Source organism: Watersipora subatra, chromosome 1, assembly GCF_963576615.1.
Source record: "Watersipora subatra chromosome 1, tzWatSuba1.1, whole genome shotgun sequence".
NCBI lineage: Eukaryota > Metazoa > Bryozoa > Gymnolaemata > Cheilostomatida > Watersiporidae > Watersipora > Watersipora subatra.
In genome coordinates this window covers 42,560,461-42,580,050 of record NC_088708.1, presented here as the reverse complement: position 1 = coordinate 42,580,050, position 19,590 = coordinate 42,560,461, and the positions used below count along the sequence as shown (strand labels likewise).

General features: G+C 38.4%; 1 protein-coding gene across 1 annotated transcript in view; it reads right to left on the bottom strand.

The window, feature by feature from the left end:
• Positions 1-19,590, bottom strand: part of LOC137389932 (nucleosome-remodeling factor subunit NURF301-like) — a 30,508-nt gene that overhangs the window by 7,403 nt on the left and 3,515 nt on the right. Inside the window, exons 8-24 of the mRNA XM_068076126.1 lie at positions 19,301-19,462; positions 18,247-18,300; positions 17,663-17,833; positions 15,963-16,262; positions 14,116-14,177; positions 12,434-12,634; positions 11,516-11,701; positions 11,091-11,323; positions 9,976-10,187; positions 7,457-7,613; positions 6,975-7,073; positions 6,472-6,717; positions 5,047-5,502; positions 4,135-4,236; positions 3,776-4,001; positions 3,043-3,214; positions 2,553-2,828 (exon numbers count right to left, since the gene is read on the bottom strand). Coding sequence (XP_067932227.1) covers positions 2,553-2,828; positions 3,043-3,214; positions 3,776-4,001; positions 4,135-4,236; positions 5,047-5,502; positions 6,472-6,717; positions 6,975-7,073; positions 7,457-7,613; positions 9,976-10,187; positions 11,091-11,323; positions 11,516-11,701; positions 12,434-12,634; positions 14,116-14,177; positions 15,963-16,262; positions 17,663-17,833; positions 18,247-18,300; positions 19,301-19,462 — 3,315 coding nt within the window. The remainder of the gene's footprint in view (positions 1-2,552; positions 2,829-3,042; positions 3,215-3,775; positions 4,002-4,134; positions 4,237-5,046; positions 5,503-6,471; positions 6,718-6,974; positions 7,074-7,456; positions 7,614-9,975; positions 10,188-11,090; positions 11,324-11,515; positions 11,702-12,433; positions 12,635-14,115; positions 14,178-15,962; positions 16,263-17,662; positions 17,834-18,246; positions 18,301-19,300; positions 19,463-19,590) is intronic.

Sequence of the window (19,590 nt, the reverse complement as noted above, 5' to 3'; positions counted from 1 at the left end):
AATGCAGAGCTATATAATGTAATAATAATAATGTAATACGAATAAAAAACAAACAAGGTATGGATCTCGAAAAAACTGACTAAATAAATTTGTCTCATTCAGAATACGATTATAGATACCAGAAACTTTCTAAAATTAAATACAATGAGTGCTGCAACAAAGGTTTGGAGTTTACTGTAAAACCTTTAATAGAGCGCCAGCCTTTAATTGAACGAAACCTCCATTTGACTGCCGCTTTGACATTCTTTGATCTTTATGAACCAATAATAGAAAATGATCAGTAGAAAAGCATCCACAAAATCGTATCAATAATGACTCGGTTACATCAATAACAATTAATTTCTTCGTTTGTTTCTGTTCGTATTAAAGTCTGTTTTCAACTCCAAAGCTTTTTTTTCGTTAAAACTTTGTAAGCAAGACCACAGCAATCATTAATAAGTGTATCAGGCTAATAGTAGTTCCTTGTTTAACGTGCCCTGGATACTTTGACGCATGGTGTACATTTATGACGGTATATGAACGATTAGTTTTAAGCTAAAAAAAGTGCTTAGCACCCATGTGGCTACAAGTTTATTATTATTTGAGCGAAATGCAAAGCGTAAAAGTTTTGCTCTGCTAAAAAAAGTGTTTGGAGGCTAGTATCGACTAGTTCAGCAGTGCAGAAGAAGACTTGAGGTCAGAAGACATTGTGGAAGGCATTAAACAGTCAGAAGACGAAATAATTTTAAACAAAAGCCATAATTAAAACGCAACTGGCCGAGCAAACGATGCAAATATTTTTATTACAAAAATATTAATTTTTGTTTTTGCATGTATGGTTTATTTATGTCACTTGTTCTTGAATATATATTTGTAGCCTTTAATAGATTATTATATAACATATAAATTTGCAGATTTATAGCATATTGTTTGATAAGCATCCTAAGCATTATTTTAACTCGGCTTACAATGAATCTACGCTCATAATTCCTCTTCTATTGCACATAGAAAGCTAGTTTTGGCTACAAACTGTAGCAAACATATCAATAAGTTAAATGGGCTATTATGCAACATTATTAACTATAGACATGAAATAAAAATAAGCCTTAAAATTTAGAATGAAAGAAAAAATTGAAAGCTCCAACAAATTGCAAAGCAGGGCACAGGGTATAATATCGCCATAGGCTAATTGCAAACAATAGATATATCTGGTAGAGATATTTCTCGGCTTCCCAATGCATATATATTTCGAGATTTACAAGTTGGAACTAAGTTAGCAAATTTCTTGTATCTTAAATAATTAATGTTACCTGCCAAAAAAAAAGCAAAATATAGGCAACATTCGCTTCGCCCGTAAAAGGGTTAAATATATCTTCCCAAAACTCTGACAAGCTATTTTAAAAATACCACGCTGGCCTCTATTTGAATAACACCTCCATTTGACCACACCTATAGGGAGAAGGGTTGAAAAATAGAGCCCAATGATATTCAATTAGAGGTTTTCCGGTAACCTAAAAGACATTCTAACAACGCTCTACAAAACAGACAAACGTACGTCTTTGTTATAGAAACGAAAGTTCTCTGATCATTGATTTTGCAAAACACCATTTTTTCTATTGGTGAGGAAAGCAATTATTAAGCAAAATAGTATTTCCTTTAATATTTCGTAGATGTATAGAGGTTCATATTGTGTTAAAACTTGGGCTAAGAAAGCTGTCAAAACATTTTAAGTGTTAATAAATTTTTAAAAAGCGTTTTCAACATCGCAATTAAATGGGTACCATTTCGCTATTATCCATTTCTTTTAGCACTATAAATTAAATACTCGTCCTAACTCTAAAACTGCTTCAAAGATAATTTAAATATATTTTTACTGCGAATATATCAAATTTGTAAATATTTTGTAAACATATTATGCTCATTTACCCGTCGTTAACTCTCATCGAATCTGAGCCACTGCAGATTCACAAAAATGCGAAATTGGCACTCGGGTCATTTAAGCGTTTGTGCCGAATTGCAAAAATGGCACTGAATAGGTTAAAAACTCTAATCCGCATCTATACTATGAATGTGAAAGTAGGATCAGTTACCCTTCAAAGTTGTGCCACTTGACAATGGAATACACTTAGACGATAGAGACAGAATGTGGATCAATTAGGCTGCGTAATCTATATAAACTCTGCTTGTCTCAGAAAAAACAGCAATAGTTCTACACGACCGGTTTCCAAACAGATTCAGTTATTGAAATATTCTCAATGTTTTTAAGATTGTCGCTGAATGAACAATTAAAAAAAAACACAATGCAGGAAGTTAAGCAAGATAATTTGTTGATGAATGTGAAAATCTTATCTAACCCTTGAGAACACAAAATTTTGGGCTATTGATCACAGGCATACATGGCCTAGACATCTATGCTTACTACCTGCCTGTGCATGCCAGAAACTCACTGGTGCCAAAAAGGACTACTGGCATTCAAAAACACAGAAAGCTGCAATGACTAAAAACAAACCCATTTCAAACTGACACTTTCCAAACAACAATGCAAATATGCACTTTGTATGATCTTTCCTTACCTTACTAGGCATTGTGGGAGATATTGGCTCGGAGGACACACATAGTTTGCGTTTTTTGGCGTACTGGCTGGTACTGGGTCGAGCTGAACGAATTGGTATAGGTGTGGTTGAAGGCGTGCTTGACTTTGAGCTGCTTTCATTGGAATTAGATATTTTGGACTCAATGATTGTTCGTTTCATTTGCACAATGGGTATTCGAGGAGTGCCCATTCTAAAAATTGCTGGATCATGAGGATCCATGTCTATAACAGCTCCTGTAGCGGTGAATATTTCATCCTGAAAGCAAACTTTCCTGATATAATTTCAAGCTCGATAATCAGATGAACAAACTATTTATCTACTCCCATTAATAACAGGAAACAAGTTTCCGTGTTCTAAGAGACACATTTAGTCGAGAACCAAATAAAAGTAATGAATAGTTCTAACATAGAAGGAATAAAATAACTTCACAAAGGCATAAGCCAATCATGTCTACAGTAAGGCAACTTACTCGGATTTCCTTACGCACTTTATGTTTTAACACTTCCTGCCTTGCTTTTATGTCCTTTTTTAACAGAGCTTTCTGCTTCTCCAACAAACCCACCAGCTTCTTAAGTCGATCTTTTGCCTTTCTCTTTTTGTACTCTTCCTTGTTCTTTAGTTTCCTCTGTCTCGCCATCTCCCTTCACAATAATAATACCATTTGCCTGTAGTTTAAGCTAATAATAAAGGTATCTATAGCTGGCTTGGCAATCACTGCGTTGCCATGTTTTGAAAGGGTTCGGAGTTGCTTCCACTCTCAATCATAGAAAGAGTAAAATCTAAATGCGTTTGACACTATTTCCCTAAGCTAAATTTGCGTGAAGGCATTCACTGTCAGAGTACTTCGACATCCTAGAACTATCATTGCTGATGGATCTGAATCGATAATACTCGGCTAAGCTCTCCCCAGTGGAGCTGAAAAATTTTCAGCATTGCCATCAGACATTCTGGCTTAGTTAGCGCAACTAGTTGACTACTAAATGGATTAAAAAGTGACCTTGACCCGAAAGCGAGTCTACTTTAACAAGTTTTGTTTTGAGAGAGACATCTCGAATCTTGAAAAGATTTATATAGTGCATCTTCAAATCTTTGAAATGCTAGTATGCGAATTAGTTGGTAGTGGACAACTCCGAGCCCATTCGAGGCATGAAAACGCAATAACAGGAGATGGCATCTAAGAAAGTCAACATTACACAACTCACAGTTCCTCCTGAGTTGGCACTTTGGGCTCAAACATGGTCTTGCTAACTGGCTTCGCGAGTTTGCTCTTCATCTCCTCGTGGTACTCGGAGACAAGCCGCTCCGGAGATTTGGGTTTCTGCTTACTCACTGTTATTATTCCTTGGACAGTAGCCAGCTTCCTTTGCATTTCCTGAAGTCGGCTCTGTATCTCGGGAGCTTGTGTACTTGAAAGGGCCCTGGCAACCACTGTAAGCAAATCCACTTCTCATCACTACTAGTGTAGCCTAGCACAACACAGAGGCGACAACATAGAAAAATAGACATTTTATGAGAGAGAAGTGCTGTAGAAGAGTCAGCGAATGAGAGAAGCAATAGGCACCTTGTTGCACAACATCCGTGCTCAGAGTTGTGTCCTCATCATCAGCACTGCCGACATCCTCAGCCTGACTATTAGTCCCTTGTGTAGTCCCACTCTCTTGGACTGTAACACGTGTGCCAGGGAGAACATAAGCTAGAACAAAAGCTGGTAGACAAGTGCATCAAGAGACCCCTTTAACGAAGGGCAGTCGCAAGAAGTTCAACCAACATTCACGTTAAATAGATTTGTACAATCGCTGTTCAACTTGTCAGCGATAGTATATCACTGCCGTTATAGCTCAAAAATCAGCATCATGGGTTATTATTTACTTTTTTATTTTGCATCTATCCAACTTATTTCAACAGCGCACTTAACTCTCCCATTCCGGCTGCATGAAAGAAGCTCAATTTTTCAAATTTGTTGCAATATATGCATCAACGAAGTATTGCTTATGCTTACTCAGTAGGTTGCAATATATGCATCTACGAAGTATTGCTTATGCTTACTCAGTAGGTTGCAATATATGCATCTACGAAGTATTTCTTATGCTTACTCAGTAGGTTGCAATATATGCATCTACGAAGTATTGCTTATGCTTACTCAGTAGGTTGCAATATATGCATCTACGAAGTATTGCTTATGCTTACTCAGTAGTCACAACGCGAAGTAGTCATCATTTCAACAACCTATTGAAGGGCAGACCAAGGGAAACAAATCGATAATTAGCTTTGCCACAAATCCATCAAGAAAAAGTTATTACGATAACAAGGTTGTAAAAATTATTGTGACACGCCTTCTTTGATAAATTAAGTGAGTAAACACAATAGATGTGACATTCTGCAATACGGTAATCATTTTTCCTGTAAGAAGTCTGATCTAACCACAGCTTCAGGTTAGTACACAAACTAAACAACAACTTGGCTCCTGACTTACCATCCACATGATCTTGTTTCAGATCTACGTTCTGCTTGGCAGATGAGAGAGCGGCAGCAGGGGTAATGACAGGGGGTGAAGCCGGACTCTGAGCTGACAAGCTGAGTACCTGAGCCTGCACAAGACTGGCTCTAATGTTGGATGGAGTCAGAGGTTTCATGTCACTATCAGAGCTTGCGACTTTAGCAGCAGGTGCTGCCAAAGTGACCACACAAGGTGCTGATGATGCGACTATAGAAGGCGCTGCCAAGGTGACTACAGAGGGTGCTGGTGTAGACACCGCAGAAGGTGATGTTGAAACAATTGTGGGAGTTGCCAGGGTAACAACAGAGGGAGCTGCCAAAGTGACTACAGAGGGAGCTGTCAGGGTGACCACAGAGGGTGCTGACGAAACGACTAGAGAGGGAGCTGAAGGCGTGACTAGAGAAGGTGTTGACAAAGCACCCGCCGCTCCAGCTACAAAGTATTCCAATTATTAGAGCTTTTCATATCGTTACGTATTAATGATGAAACAAGCAATGTCAATAATGGAAAACAAATTTGAGCTAGAATTATTGCAGCAATGATCTAAGGGTCGCAAAAATATTTCTTGACCAAGCGAAAATATACTGATTTTTACCTCTGAAGCAAAGAAAAATAGTCATTTGTATGAATTATACCAGTTTTTAAAACAAATTTCTAAAAAGGGACACAACTGTAACACTTGATACAAAAAAAACCAAAAAATGCATTAGCCAGCATATCAATTATTGCATCAACATTATTGCATAGCAACAATTGATTGCATTAGTTATTATGGCTAATGCAACAGTTATGATGGCTAATGCATTAGTCAGCAAACCAAACAAATGAAAAAGCCTGCACCGTCCTGAAAACCACCATTGGCATTAAAGTCTGCGCGCTAAGGTCATCTTTGACATAACATAGTTCAACATACGGCATATGTTTAGTACAATTTTAGAATTTGACAGGGACTACGCACTGTGTAAGAAACATACGAAATCCCAATATAAAATACGATCTTGTATTTAAATAATGCTACCACTATGAGCACTATGTACTAATACTCTTGAAGGCAAGACAACTCCAGTAGGAATCACTGATGCAGCCGAACACAAGAACAGTAACTTCACTCAACTTACGCTCATAGGAGAAAACCAACACAACAACATAGTTTCAATTCCCTTTAGGCACACATAAAAAGATGTTTATAAAATAATTTATTCGCAAAATGGCCTTGGTTAAATTTTAATTAACATCCAAATGAGTACATATATGAAGAACAGAGCAATTGCAGCAAACTATGTACCAATGGCAGCAAACAACCGTGTCAAGCACGGCCTGTGTAAGCAGCAAGAAGTACACCATGTAAAATTGGCTTACTGAAGTTTATGGTTGACAAACTCTTAAGACTAAATGCATTACCTGTAGATGCTTGAGCAACAGTTACAACAGAACTGGTGAGAGCAGACGTTGTAACTGAGGATAACACTCCTGTTGTACCTGGTGCTGATAGGCTGACCACAGCCGGCGCAGGAGTGATGCTAATAGGCGCAGAAGAACGAGGTGTCGACAACTCCCCGGCAATGGTTCCAGACTTTTTTAAAGTTGAAAGAGTCTCTTTTGTCATGATGGTGTACTTTCCATTAGGCAATCGCAGTAACTGCTGACCTGAACGTGATATAAAACCACAGCAGTTAGCCATATGAATACTCTAGATAGCCGTACTTAAAGAACATGTTAAAATTGCCTCCACAACTAAAGGACATACACTGTTATTAACCTATTAACCGTTATCAACACCTTACAGGGGTAAACAAAATAAACAGTAAACAGAAACTCATGATTCTCTCCAAGACAAACATTATTAATTGCAATGTCTAGATGATTTATTCAGCTATCTGACAGCTTTCACAGGAAGCAAGTACCTGGCGCCATGCCTTTCAATTGCATCTCCTTTCCATCCGACCCCTTTATGGTGATAATAGAGCCAGGCGGGGTAGGCACAGGCTCCAATTTGACATTATCTACAGAATAGAGAGGTGGATGAGATGGGATGAGATAGGACAAGCCATTAAAACACCTCATGAGTTTAAAATGTGTGTCCATATAGGATAAGATGGAAAAGAGTGCTCACAATACTATACCTATCTTCAAACTTTGGCTATATCGCTGTCAACCATGAAGTAAATGTACACGATGCTGAATTATTAATTCAACCCGCTTCACAACATCGCTTCACCCTGTTGCGTAACTATTAGGCACAACACTTCCGATCACAACCTTCCATACGCGATTCATATGACAAGCAATATGTGCCATCGCGACAGTAGAAGGCTATGGCAATATTTGCAAGGTTAGCAACACTGGCCAGATATAAGATTACAACCTTCGTTTAATAGAAATATACCTGCGGGTTTTAAACCGAGTCTTTGAGCCTGCGCGGCAGCTCGCTGCAGTTTTAATTGCTCCTCTAATTGAGCCTTGACCTTACTTAATTCTTCAGGGTCCTTAGGCTTTTGCAGAGTAGTGAGGGCACCTGTGCTGCCAACCCCAAACTGAGGAACCTGCGACAAAGTTCAAATACTGCTATTTATCATTGACTAATAAGCGCAGACCTACTAGAACAGTCCATCTTGAACACAGTTCAGTAATAAAATATACAGTTCTGCATAATATGTTATAATTATATATTTAGCATAAGGGTTGCAAGAAGGGAAGGCCAAGGTATACATAATGATGGTGTGAAAAAAGAAAATGCAAAAAAAAAGTGCACGCTGCGAGCGAGTGAACCAATCTCAAGCTAAAACACTGCCGACTCAATAAGAGCAGTGTTGACAATATTGACAGCACACTTTACACAAATATTTAACAATTAAATGGGAGCATCACGGACAGGTTCAGAGATTAGAAGAAAGTAGTGAAAGCGAGAGACACTGTTGTTGCATCGCATATTTAAAAGTGAGCCTGACAGCCACAAACTCCAGAGTGTACCGTGTGGCCTTCTGGCTAGCGCCTGAACGAGCACAAGACTAGAAGGCCACTCCATGAGAAAAATGACGAGTAGCATACGTGCTCTTCAGTTTAGAAGGCAGTTATATTCCTGAACGCATGCCATTTTCGCCCATAACCGCAATCGACAAACCAAATTTCAGCTGCCAAAAATCGTAAAAACAATGACGGTATACCAGAAAAAACTAAAAAGACATCCATCGGCAACGCTTAAAGCCTACAGTAAGAATAGCTTAACTTCATTCAAACAGCTCATTTAAAATATTAATAGTGGTATGCACCACAAGTGCACCACAAGTAATAATGATAAAAATGGGTGAGAGAGAGACAAAAGAGTTTCAAACCCCAGTCTTCCAAGTCTAAACATAGTAAATATACGGTCTTCCAAGTCTAAACATAGTAAATATACGGTCATCTGGATCATCTAGCAACAGGCTAAGCGCTAGCAAAGCAATTATTTTGAAGATAACCAACTTTTTAGGCCGATCTATTTTCATACATGCATATATATTTCACATATTTCCTGTGGCAGTTTCAGCTTCGATGCTTTAGAACCTAAATGCAAGAAGAACAAGACTAAAATCTATCGGCAAAGAATTAAAGTGGAAAGGCATTTAAGTTATGTTGACATTGCCTTTCCACTTTTAGTGGAAAGGCAATGTCAACATAACAAATTTAAGAGAGCACATCTACAAACACACATTAAACAAGTGTCCAGTAGGTGATAGTATTTTTGTTCCAACCTTTTCTAACATTAAAATAGCCGATACAGTGATAGCGATAGGTGATAAAGTGATTTGATCAAATGACCTCACCTCAGCATGCTTACAGACGGAAAGCAAATGACCTTGCCTCAGCATGCTTACAGACCGAAAGCAAATGACCCGCCTCAGCATGCTTACAGACGGAAAGCAAATGACCCTGCCTCAGCATGCTTACAGACGGAAAGCAAATGACCCTGCCTCAGCATGCTTACAGAAGGAAAGCAAATGACCCTGTTTCAGCATGCTTACAGACGGAAAGCAAATGACCCTGCCTCAGCATGCTTACAGACGGAAAACAAATGACCCCGCCTTAGCATGCTTACAGATGGAAAGCAAATGACCTTGCCTTAGCATGCTTACAGACGGAAAGCAAATGACCCTGCCTCAGCATGCTTACAGACGAAAAGCAAATGACCCCGCCTTAGCATGCTTACAGACGGAAAGCAAATGACCCTGCCTTAGCATGCTTACAGACGGAAAGCAAATGACCCTGCCTCAGCATGTTTACAGAAGAAAAGCAAATGACCCTGCCTCAGCATGCTTACAGACGGAAAGCAAATGACCCTGCCTCAGCATGCTTACAGACGGAAAACAAATGACCCCGCCTTAGCATGCTTACAGATGGAAAGCAAATGACCTTGCCTTAGCATGCTTACAGATGGAAAGCAAATGACCCTGCCTCAGCATGCTTACAGAAGGAAAGTAAATGACCCTGCCTCAGCATGCTTACAGACGGAAAGCAAATGACCCTGCCTCAGCATGCTTACAGATGGAAAACAAATGACCCCGCCTTAGCATGCTTACAGATGGAAAGCAAATGACCTTGCCTTAGCATGCTTACAGACGGAAAGCAAATGACCCTGGCTCAGCATGCTTACAGACGGAAAGCAAATGACCCCGCCTTAGCATGCTTACAGACGGAAAGCAAATGACCCTGCCTTAGCATGCTTACAGACGGAAAGCAAATGACCCTGCCTTAGCATGCTTACAGACCGAAAGCAAATGACCTCGCCTTGGCATGCTTACAGATGGAAAACAAATGACCTCGCCTTGGCATGCTTACAGATGTAAAGCAAATGACCTCGCCTTGGCATGCTTACAGATGGAAAGCAAATGACCTGCTACAACAGCTGCAATAAAGATCAAGGATTACCTTGGTGAATGACTTGTCAAACTTCTTAGATTTCTTGGGTTTGTCGTGCCTCTCTATCTTACTCAGAGCTGCCTTTTCTGAGAAGGAAGTTATCTCCCACAACTCAAGTTGCTCTTCAGGCAGCCAGGCGACTGAAGTAGATGGCTGAGCAGGCTGCTTCATCTGGTGCTTCTTCCTCTTCCGTAGGCCCTCTCTGATTGGCTCATTTGAGTCTACATCATGATCATGTAACGCTTGAAATTGCACACATGACATACTTCATTTCGCATAGTGTCCAACAACTGACCTTGAACACAGTACAGTTATACCTCGACATACGAGTGCCTGAACACAAAAAAATTTGCGATATGAGCAAATCTTTGCCTTGAGATACGAGACAAATTTGAGATAGCATACGAGATGGTTCTCGATGCGGCCGCTAGGTGGTGGAGAATGCGAGAGGTCGCTAACGAGAACGGCATCGCTAGGTCTTTTCAGCGAATCCGATTGAAAAAAGTTTAAAAAAGGACAGCTAATGGTGAATGTGAGTCAAAAAACGAGGCAAAAAAGCATAGCCAGAAGAAAATAGAGAATTTAAATTAATTTTAGTGTAAGATAAAAACTAACTTTCAAGTGTTCGTTTAGTAAGCTAAATTCTGTGAAGTTGAATTTAGAGTTCCCTTAGAGTCACAAAATTGAAGCATACCGAACGTGTTACCATCAAGTATTCCTCATACCGCCGTTAACCACTTCTGTCTGTCTGCAAGGTAAGAACTACCTACTGTACCGTATATAATGTCACATTTTATTCCAGATGATAACCACTAGATGTTAGTGGTTATCATCTGTTACTTTGTGAGTGTAGGTGATGAACTAGAACAATTAAAAGCACATTTTCACATAATGATATCTTATTTTAGGTAGTTTTTCAGAGAGTGGGGAGCGGATTAGTTTGTATATAGTTATTTTATATAGGAAAATTACTTAGAGAGACGAAAGAAGTGACATACGAGCTCAGTCCTGGAACGCATTCAGCTTGATGCCACGGTGTGACTGAATTTCAAATAAGGAAATGCATTATCAGCATATTTATGCCATCGTATAAGACATGGAAACACAGACCGGCAATAACCTACCTATTCGTGTTGGTTGCTCCATAAAGTTGAAAGGAATTACGATAGTCCTCACTCTGTACAAGGATTGAAGTTTCGTTGGTCCCACGTCTTTCTTCTCTAGAATCTCTCGAGTTGTAATATCAGAGTCATTAGTTGAAACATTTGAACCACCGGCAGGAGGTTTTGTGTTCATGTCGTCCCACCTCACGCATGCCCACAGCACTCGCAGCTGATTAGCTACTCCATGAATAGACCTGGCAAAGTGTAACACACAACAGTTGACGTCTCTGGTTACTCATGACCCCAGAGCATGAACATTCTGATTATCAAAGCCTCCACGCTCAATATACATGTAGAAGTTTGTTGGGAGTTAGAATAAATAAACCTATGCAGAGATCATGCCACAATTCACAAACTCGTTCTTAACTTGAAACCTTACGACTTACGAGATACAGTTGTTGAGCCTGTACTCCCAGCCCATCTTAAACCTTGGTCGAGGGCATGGATACGGCCAGAAGCCTGGAGCATTTTTACAAGAGTAATTAAAGTTTGCCACATCCATCTTGCCGCCTTTACGAGCGAGTGCTTTAAGTTCCTCCCTCACCAGAACAAATGGACAGGATTTTCCACTCCTACAATACGGCACTCTGATATTAAACTTCCAACAGGACGAGTGCAGAAACCTCCCGATGCTCATTTTCTTCAGTGATTCAGCAGAACTACACTCCATATAGCAAGCTGGCTAAGGCCTACGAAAGCATCCTAGCTATACTGTACTGCCCCAACACCCCTCTTAGCTGTTTGTATTATGTGTGCTAAACGCACAAGCATAAAAGGTTGGCGCGTAATTAATTCGCAGAAGCTGACCTAATGGAGAAACAATATCTATGATGTCAAGATTTTTCTCAGAATTGTCTGCTTAATTTTTTGTTTAAACTGACACAATGTATGAACATGCACAGATAACTGATTTTCTCAGTTTTTGGGGTATTTTTTAATTCGTTATGTGCAAGGGTACGTATACGACATTCAAATTTCAATCGTGCAATGCTCACACTTAAAGAGGATGTATAGCAGTTTTGTGATGATGGGATATGCGAAAACCAGTTAGGATAGGCCACGTTAACATTGGTAAGTGTATGGCTCTAAATACATTATTTTAAATGTTGGCAAAAGCGCAAGAAACTATAGCTCTATACATCCTGATCATATGGTGACGTTCACAAAACCAACATTTTATGACTCTACCAAATGTACATAATGAAAATCAAAGATTCACCTCTTTGCTTTAAAAAATCACAGGTTTAAGTAATCTGAGAGTGGAGAGAGTGAAACAGGAGACCACAGTAAATACTACCACATACCTTGTGCGATACTTGTGTGGTCGACATACAACTGGCCTTTCTGATTTTGATTTTTTACCAGCAACCTTTCTTGCAGCCTCGAAGACAGGAAAGAGGTCTATCCTTTCCTTAGTGCGAGTGACCACAGGGTCGCTGATTTCTTTATCGAAGGAATCAGGCGATGTCCCAGTCTGTCTATTGAGAGAGACTGCGTTAGCCTCACTGTAATGGATCACCAGAGACTCAACTATAGTTTGGTATGTAGAAGAAATAAGACAGTACAATGAGTACTATTACCACCAACTAACTGTCAAGGAGCACAACATTCAAAGTACTGTAAAACCTCCAATTGAACGCCACTTCTATTTAAACGCCACTCTATTTGACCGCCACATCGACTATCTTTGATCTTTATCAACCCATATTATCAAGTGATCAGTAGAAAAGTGTCCACAAAATCGTATGAATAATGAATCGTTTAATTTGATAACAATTAACTATCTCGTTGTCCAACTCTAAAACTTTTTAATTTTTTTCTTAATAACTTCGAAAGCAATGCCATAGAAATAATTACCCACTGTCGCAGGCTAATAGTAGTTTTTTGTTTAACACAGTCTTAATACTTCGAAGAACATGCATAAGAAAACGGTTTGCAAGTTTTGGGCCAAAGGTTGCGTTTAGTGAGCAAGCTTTGACTCGTTGCGTTTGTGCTAAATGGAGTACATAAAAGTTTTGCTCGGCCAAAAACTGTTTTGACGCTCATATCGACTAGTTCAGCAGTGCAGAAGAAGAGTTGAGGCCAGAAGATATTGTGGAAGATATTGGAAGACTAGAAGATGTTCATTCCATAGAAAGCAACAATCAGAACAAAGCTATCCGAGCGAACGATGAAAATATTTTTGTTTTAAAAATGTAAATTTTTTTTCTGCATGTAATATAAGTATGGTTCGTTTATGTCACTTGTTTATGAATATATATTTGTATTATTTGATAGATTATCATTATATAATTTTTAAATATGCAGATTTATAGCATGTTATTTAATAGCATCCTTGTGGCTATCTTAACACGCCTAAATGGATCGACGCTCATAACTCCACTTCTATTGCACATAAAAAGCTAGTTTTGGCTGCAAACTGTAGCAAACACATCAGTGAGTGCAATGAGCTTTCATGCAACATTGTTAAATATAGACATAATATAAAAATATGTTTTCAAATTCAAAACGAAATAAAATTGAAAATGACAAAAAAATTGCAATGAAGGAAACAGGCTATAATATTATTGCAGGTAAATTTCCAGCAATAGACATCAACTGGTAGAAATAATTCTCAGCTTCCGATGCACTTTTATGAAGAGATCTTTGACAACTCGGAGGTAAGTTAGCAGTTTTATTGCATCCAAATAATTAAATATCGCTGCACCGGAAGTTTAGAGCAAAATAGGCAACATTCGCTTCGCCCGTAATAGGGCTAAATTTATCGTCCGAAAGTTCTTGAGGAGCAACGTGAAAAATACACAGCCAACCTCTATTTAAACACTGCCTCCAATTGATCGCCACCAGAGAAGGTTGAAAAATAGAGCGACATGGCATTCAATTACAGGTTTTACGGTATATAAAGACTGGATGTTGATTGCAGTAATTATGGTTTTCAATGACATTATAGGACAAATTGCAACCTGCAACAAAAACTGACACTCACCCGTGTGGAACAGGTTGGATGGGTGTAGAGATCTTTACTTGAGAGGTATGTTGAAATTTGAGCTGTAAAATGCGAGAGTGATAAGACAAGAACACCCAAGCACCATGATTCTAATGTAATGCAACAGAAAGAAAATAGTATTACAGGATTATGGTATTCCCATAAGCTATTCCGTTATGTTACCAGTGTTATGTAAACCAATTGATAACAACATAGTGAGAAAACTATCACCAACACAATCTGGAACTCATTGGATGGCGGTCAGTTTCCTAGTGCTCAGCAGTAAACACATTATAGCAGTCGCCACCTTCGGCTCCAGCAATAGAATTTTCATAAAACATTGCGTATGATTGTCCCTTTCTCTGTCACTAAAGCAAACGCACTCACTTTCCTGTTTGACCATGTTCAGGAGAAAAAATATGTTAACACCACATTGTTAAACAAAATCTTTTATTTACAGTCACTAAATTTCAAGTCATTTGAAGCAACAGTTCTCTTGCAATTGACTAAAATATACATGCATATTTGGTCATGGTTAAAATATACATGTATATTTGGCAATGGCTAAAAATAACCAGTTTCACCCAGTCATTTGAGAAAGAACATTATACAAAAGAATTGCGCATTGTTTATAGTAGTCCAAGTTACTAAATACATGATCCAATCACAATCTATTTTGAGAGTAAAGATTTTTACTTGGGGTAAGTGCAAAACATTCCAATGGTACGTACATTCACAATATACCCATATAACGTTCAGCGGAACCAGCAATAGATTTGACCTTGAATAATAAACTCCGTCTACACCTCGCTAAACTATTTCACTTTTTCTAACTCTACAAACTCTTCGAAAGACTATTATCAAAGATGATCAAAGGAGGATCAAAGTCCATCATCTGCCTCCGTAATGATTTAGCTTTATTCAATAGAGTGATTCAGACGTATGCCTCTGTATGATTGTTCTGCATATACGTAAGGTCTAAACATAGTTCATAGGCTATCTCCTCCGAGAATTAACATTCTAATCTTTAGATATGTCATCAACTGACTGGTCAACACCCTAGTTGTTTTTTGAGCTGTGGCCGAATATACATTTTCATTTTAGACAATTACAAGAAAACTGATGCTTCCTTGCAATGGCCTGAAATTTGGTGATTCTACATAAAAAACTACTCAACAACATAGTGTTGACAGTGTTTCACGATCACTGAAGTGTGGGCTTGTGAGCAGATACTATGAAAAAAGCATTAAATTAAAAAACAACATGTTATTCGAGAAGAGAATCCTAGCGATGACAATTTGAATGATGAAGAATGAAACTTTGTGTTTGCTCCATCTCATGTTGAGTAAGATTACTAGTATTTCACTATTATATAAATAAATACCTACATATATACCATTATATATCATATCATGTCATTTTGATTTGTGATGGTTTTATGAAGTTGAACTTTACTAGAATTTGGTGTCATGAAAAAACATGACTGCTGTATAAGTCGAGAATAGATTTTTAAGCTTGAAAATCTGTGTGAATTTTCGACTTGTATGCCGTAATTTTCTGTATGATATATGTATATTAATGTTAGCTAAATTTAGCTATTTTCTTATTACTGTTCATCTTAATATTTTGCTAAGAAGATTCTCTCATCTCCTTATATGACATGCATTTTTACTCTCTAGAATGCATATATCTATGCATATATAAATAATATCTATATATTCAAAAGAAAAAAAGGCATGTCATACAATGATATGAGAGAGAAGCTCTATAGCTAACGTTTAAGATACGCAGTACACAAAATAATAGAAGACAATAGAAGAATGTTGAAGTAAACATCCTTTCCTCACCTTAGATGGACAGAGAGTAGAATAGCATTTGCTGCTGGACTTGGAAGCCATGCATGTTGGCGAGTAACACTGCTGGTAAAAACATTTTGCGCCTTTGTCAGCGACATCATGAGTAGAATTATTTTGGGCATGACCGGTCTTAGAGCTGTTAGGTTTTGTGCTGGAATCTGTGGAAGGGGCAGTTCCTGTGTCCATAGGCTCCACCTTGACTTGAACAGTTCCTGTGTCCATAGGATCCACCTTAACTTGCTTTATTTCTTGCTGGTCTTCAACTTTGGCCGCAGTCTTCTGGGCTGCCGCCTTGAAAATGATAGAGATGATCAGAAAATTATGAAAGACTCACTGCACCTATGTATCTAATTTATACAGACTAAACTGACTGCACCTACGTATCTACTTTATACAGACTAGACTGAATACACCTACGTATCTACTTTATACAGACGAGACTGACTACACCTACGTATCTTCTTTATACAGACTAGACTGACTACACTTACATATTTACTTTATACAGACTAAACTGACTACACCTACGTATCTACTTTATACAGATTAGACTGAATAGTGACTACACCTACGTATCTACTTTATGCAGACTAGACTGACTACACCTACGTATCTACTTTATACAGACTAAACTGAATACGCCTACGTATTTACTTTATACAGATTAGACTGAATAGTGACTACAACTACGTATCTACTTTATACAGACTAGACTGACTACACCTACGTATCTACTTTATACAGACTAAACTGAATACACCTACGTATCTACTTTATACAGACTAGACTGAATACACCTACGTATCTACTTTATACAGACTAGACTGAATAGTGACTACAACTACGTATCTACTTTATACAGACTAGACTGACTACACCTACGTATCTACTTTATACAGACTAAACTGAATACACCTACGTATCTACTTTATACAGACTAGACTGAATAGTGACTACACCTACGTATCTACTTTATACAGACTAGACTGACTACACCTACGTATCTACTTTATACAGACTAAACTGAATACACCTACGTATCTACTTTATACAGATTAGACTGAATAGTGACTACACCTACGTATCTACTTTATACAGACTAGACTGACTACACCTACGTATCTACTTTATACAGACTAAACTGAATACACCTACGTATTTACTTTATACAGATTAGACTGAATAGTGACTACAACTACGTATCTACTTTATACAGACTAGACTGACTACACCTACGTATCTACTTTATACAGACTAAACTGAATACACCTACGTATCTACTTTATACAGACTAGACTGAATACACCTACGTATCTACTTTATACAGACTAGACTGAATAGTGACTACAACTACGTATCTACTTTATACAGACTAGACTGACTACACCTACGTATCTACTTTATACAGACTAAACTGACTACACCTACGTATCTACTTTATACAGACTAGACTGAATACACCTACGTATCTACTTTATACAGACTAGACTCAAGAAACTTAAAACCTGCAGTCCTCTTCAGGTAGACATATTACATGTAGTTAATGCACAAACAGCAAAACAACACGTCAACACATGTCAACACATGTCAACACATGTCAACACATGTCTCAAAGTTTATGCAGGCTGAGCAGGCAGTGAGTGAGTGTATTGCTATGAGACTTGCTATGAGACGGATAATAGCCAATGAACCTTTTTTAGCTTCTGATGAATGATCTTCTCGAGCAGAAGCCGATGCCGCAGTAGAGAATTCACTTTGGCTGGTGTGATAGCAAGGTTGGGGTACATAGAGTTGCGAGACAACAATTCTGCGCTCACATCTACCAGTTCACACGTTTTTCCTCTGTACAAATCAAAATCGATCTGAAACAAAAAAGTAACATGTTATCTTCATTCAAAGACAACTATTCTCAATTAAAAATGCATAAATTATATCGCAACAGCTGTTCGCTAATGATACATCGATCATCCAAAATTGAGTACATCCGCTATACATATTTTCCAGGAATAAAACAGCGTTTTGTTATGTCAAACAGAAGCTCAGGCTTACAAACAGCATGGGCATAAATCATCAAATAACCTATGAGTGACCCACACAGTTGCTTGCAATCACAATTAAACTTGTTTATAACAAACATGAGATAGAATTTGGAAAACTTGAAATATGGACATGCAGTAAGATGTTAAGGCTGTCACCTTAAAAAAGATGCCAAGTAATATTGTAACGATGTGCTAAAGGAGAATTGCAATTAGTCAAATGAATTTTCTCCACTTACCATATTTGATGGCGGAGAAACATCCATAGCAGTATTTTCTTTACTGTCCACCTTCTAAAAGTTCAACAGTCAGAACATTAGCCAAATGCTGCAGACATACATCAGAGCAGTGATAACACCCAAAGACAAGGAGGGGTAAGAGAGCATAACTACAGACATACATCAGAGCAGTGATATCACCCACAAACAAAGAGTAAGAGAGAATAACTACAGACGTACATCAGAGCACTGATAGCCCCTAAAGACAAGGAGTAAGAGAGCATAACTACCGACAAATATGAGAACACCGATAAGCATCCAAAGACAAGGAGTAAGAGAGGACAACTACAGACATACATCAGAGTGTTGACAGCACCCAAAGACAAGGAGTAAGAGAGGATAACTACAGACATAAATCAGAGCAGTGATAACACCCAAAGACAAGGAGTAAAATAGCATAGCATTCCGACCAATCAGACATGTAAAATCATGCTAAAGCGGGATACTACCCTCCACTCATTTGAAAAAGGAACAACTCAAAGCTAATCAGTGGGCATAAAAAACAACGAAACGATAAAATGTCAAGTAATGAACGCATCTGTAGCAAGACCTACATTGACAACCCCCGCGCATATTATGAGTCCTATGCTGGAAAGAAGTTGCAGCGTCGACAAACACTCTAGGATAGGAACATGTTATATGGACATATACTTCTCCGGCAAACTAGACTAAGTTCACTGGCACGCATTTAGTCTAGCAACAGCCAAATTATCTGACTAGAAAAGAGCAGAAACTGATATAAGAAGATGAAGTTTACTCTAATAACATACAATATACTGAAGAATTTAATCTACCATAAAATATGTTGTCTATTCCATAAATAAGGATTATCAGCAAAGAACTACAGATGCTAAACCAATAGGAATACGAAATTAATTGATAGTGTGATGAATGACCATGGCGACCTGTGAAGTCGTCACCCAGTACCTAGCAACAAAATAACGTCATGGTACAAACTAGGTTAAATCCCGCCTACATTAACAAATATCCTCCCCATAAACTTGTGCTTGCCAACCTTCTTCCATTCAGAAAACTGGTTCCTTTTCTCCCTCAAGTGCTTTCCGTGTCCAAAGTGATCTGCTGGCATTGACTTGAGCCTCCGTGACGCTTTCAGCCAAATCCAACCTGTACCATTTACATCTGAGATCCTGTACTCCTCTCCTTTGAGTTTGTAGAGCTATAAGAACAGCCATATTGATCGTCAGACACGAGCAATAATATACTCGCTAAAATCCTCCATGAGCTCTACCGGTAGACTAGTAAAGAGAAGCTCTAATGCACGAACTAACGAATTACCTTTTTAGT